This window comes from Acanthisitta chloris, unplaced genomic scaffold (assembly GCF_000695815.1).
Source record: "Acanthisitta chloris isolate BGI_N310 unplaced genomic scaffold, ASM69581v1 scaffold7773, whole genome shotgun sequence".
NCBI classification, from domain to species: domain Eukaryota; kingdom Metazoa; phylum Chordata; class Aves; order Passeriformes; family Acanthisittidae; genus Acanthisitta; species Acanthisitta chloris.
Window position 1 is genome coordinate 1 of NW_008665344.1, and position 1,802 is coordinate 1,802.

A 1,802-nucleotide genomic window follows, 5' to 3' on the forward strand; every position below is an offset into this window, starting at 1 on the left:
TCCTCCCTGCCTTACCCAGATGAAGGGACCCCATTCCTGTCCATCAGCATCTTGTCAATATTCATAAGAAAGACAAAGGTGAAGAAGCAGCTTCTGAAGGAGGTGGCCGCAAACGATCGCTGGCACGTCAACAACAAATACGACCGGTCCCACACTCCCCTCACTGTGAAGGAGATCATCCGGCGTGCTAAGCAGTACATTGACAAGGAGGTGACCTTTGATGTGTTTTTTAAAAACTGCGAGCACTTTGTGACCATGCTGCGCTATGGTGAGGGGATCTCTGACCAGGTAAGTAATACAGGGTAAGCTGCTGTGTGCCTCAGAGAGCACCTCCTTGCTGCTCACTGCTCAGGCCTGGGCTGGGACACAGCCTGCAGACTGCACGGGGACAGCAAAGTCCCTGGATGGGGTCCGAACCAGCACTGTGTCTGGCCTCACCAGAGACCCTGGGCCAGGAGGGTCATTGTGCTCTGTGTGCACCCTGACAGTGGCCTCTTACTGAATGCCACAGCATAAGGCTCAAATCCTGGGTGTTCCCCTCCTGCCTGTGGGGAAGATGCCTCTCATTCATTTATTTGCTTTGAGTATCTCTGCCTGCTCTTCATGAGCTGGCCTAGGGGTAAATAAAAGTGCTTATCATGTTTCCAGCCTGTGTCTTACTTTCCCTTTACAGGCCAACACAGCAATCGGTAGGATAGTGGACGCAGTAAGTGCCATTGCTGCTGCTGTTATCAGGGTGAGCATGTCTGGGAGCAAATCCAAGAGAGAGAAATAATGCTGATGTGCCCATCTGGAAGAGCTCAGAGTGGAGCATGGAGCCTGTGACCATTGGGGTGCCTGCCCAGCTGTCACCACAACTACCAGTGAGACTTATAAATTTGCCAACCTTCCTGAAGAAATTCAATCATGAATTTTTAAAATTTCTGAATAAAACCTAAACCCCAAACTCATATTGCCCTAAAAGCCTCTTTTATCTATTTGGGTATAGCATTTTGTGAACCATTCAGCCTTGCTCCTCCCTTCTGCTCTCCTAGATAGAATGAGTCAAGGAGGTCACCATTCAAGTTGATGTCCAGGAGCACTAGCCTGTCAGCCACATCTGCTTTTAGTTCATTGCTTGTGATTTATATCTTTTGTGATCATCTGGGAGCACTTGCAAGCAAATTATCCATTCCTTCCACCTCATGTCACCTTCAGTGCTTTGCTGAGGACTGCAAGGCTTTTTGTCCGCATCCTGTTTCTCAGCTGCATCCCATGGGATCTTTCTGTGAATAAATGATTTTAACCTTAACTTCCTGAAAAAGTGAAATAAAGAATTACTGAGGGTTTACTGTGTATGCTCTGACTGAGGGCTGGTGTAGGTGGAAAATTCTAAATTCCTAGGCCTGTGAAAGGGCAGGGAAGGCATGTGCAGTGTCTTGAAGCCTGTGCTAAGCACCAGGTAGCCGCTCGCTCACTCCCCTCCCAGCAGGATCAGGGAGAGATCCAGAAGAGTTGAAATGAAAGAACTTGTGGGTTGAGATGAAGACAGTTTAGTAGATAGAGAAATAGCCACTCACACAAGCAAAGCAAAACAAGGAATTACTTCACTGCTTTTCTAAACATCATTTTTTCACTGTTTGAAATAAAAAGGCAAGACTTCTGGTTGTATTTTGTAGTACCCTTTGTTATTACATGTAAATAAAGTTCATGGTTTTAATGCAGGAAAACACATTATAATGAAACTGAAACTGAAAGTCATGTTCCATTCCATGAACTTCTTTCATGGCTAGAGTATTAGATGATGTTACAGCAACCTGTGA

At 46.1% G+C, this 1,802-nt stretch overlaps 1 protein-coding gene across 1 annotated transcript; it reads left to right on the forward strand.

The window, feature by feature from the left end:
* Window positions 1-9: 9 nt before the first annotated feature.
* Window positions 10-775, forward strand: LOC103799392 (phospholipid-metabolizing enzyme A-C1-like; the record flags this gene model as incomplete). The annotated part of the gene is made up of 2 exons (XM_009071712.1): window positions 10-288; window positions 674-775. Coding segments are annotated over 2 exons (381 nt in total), but the record flags the coding sequence as incomplete, so codon positions are not given.
* Between the last annotated feature and the right edge of the window lie 1,027 nt (window positions 776-1,802).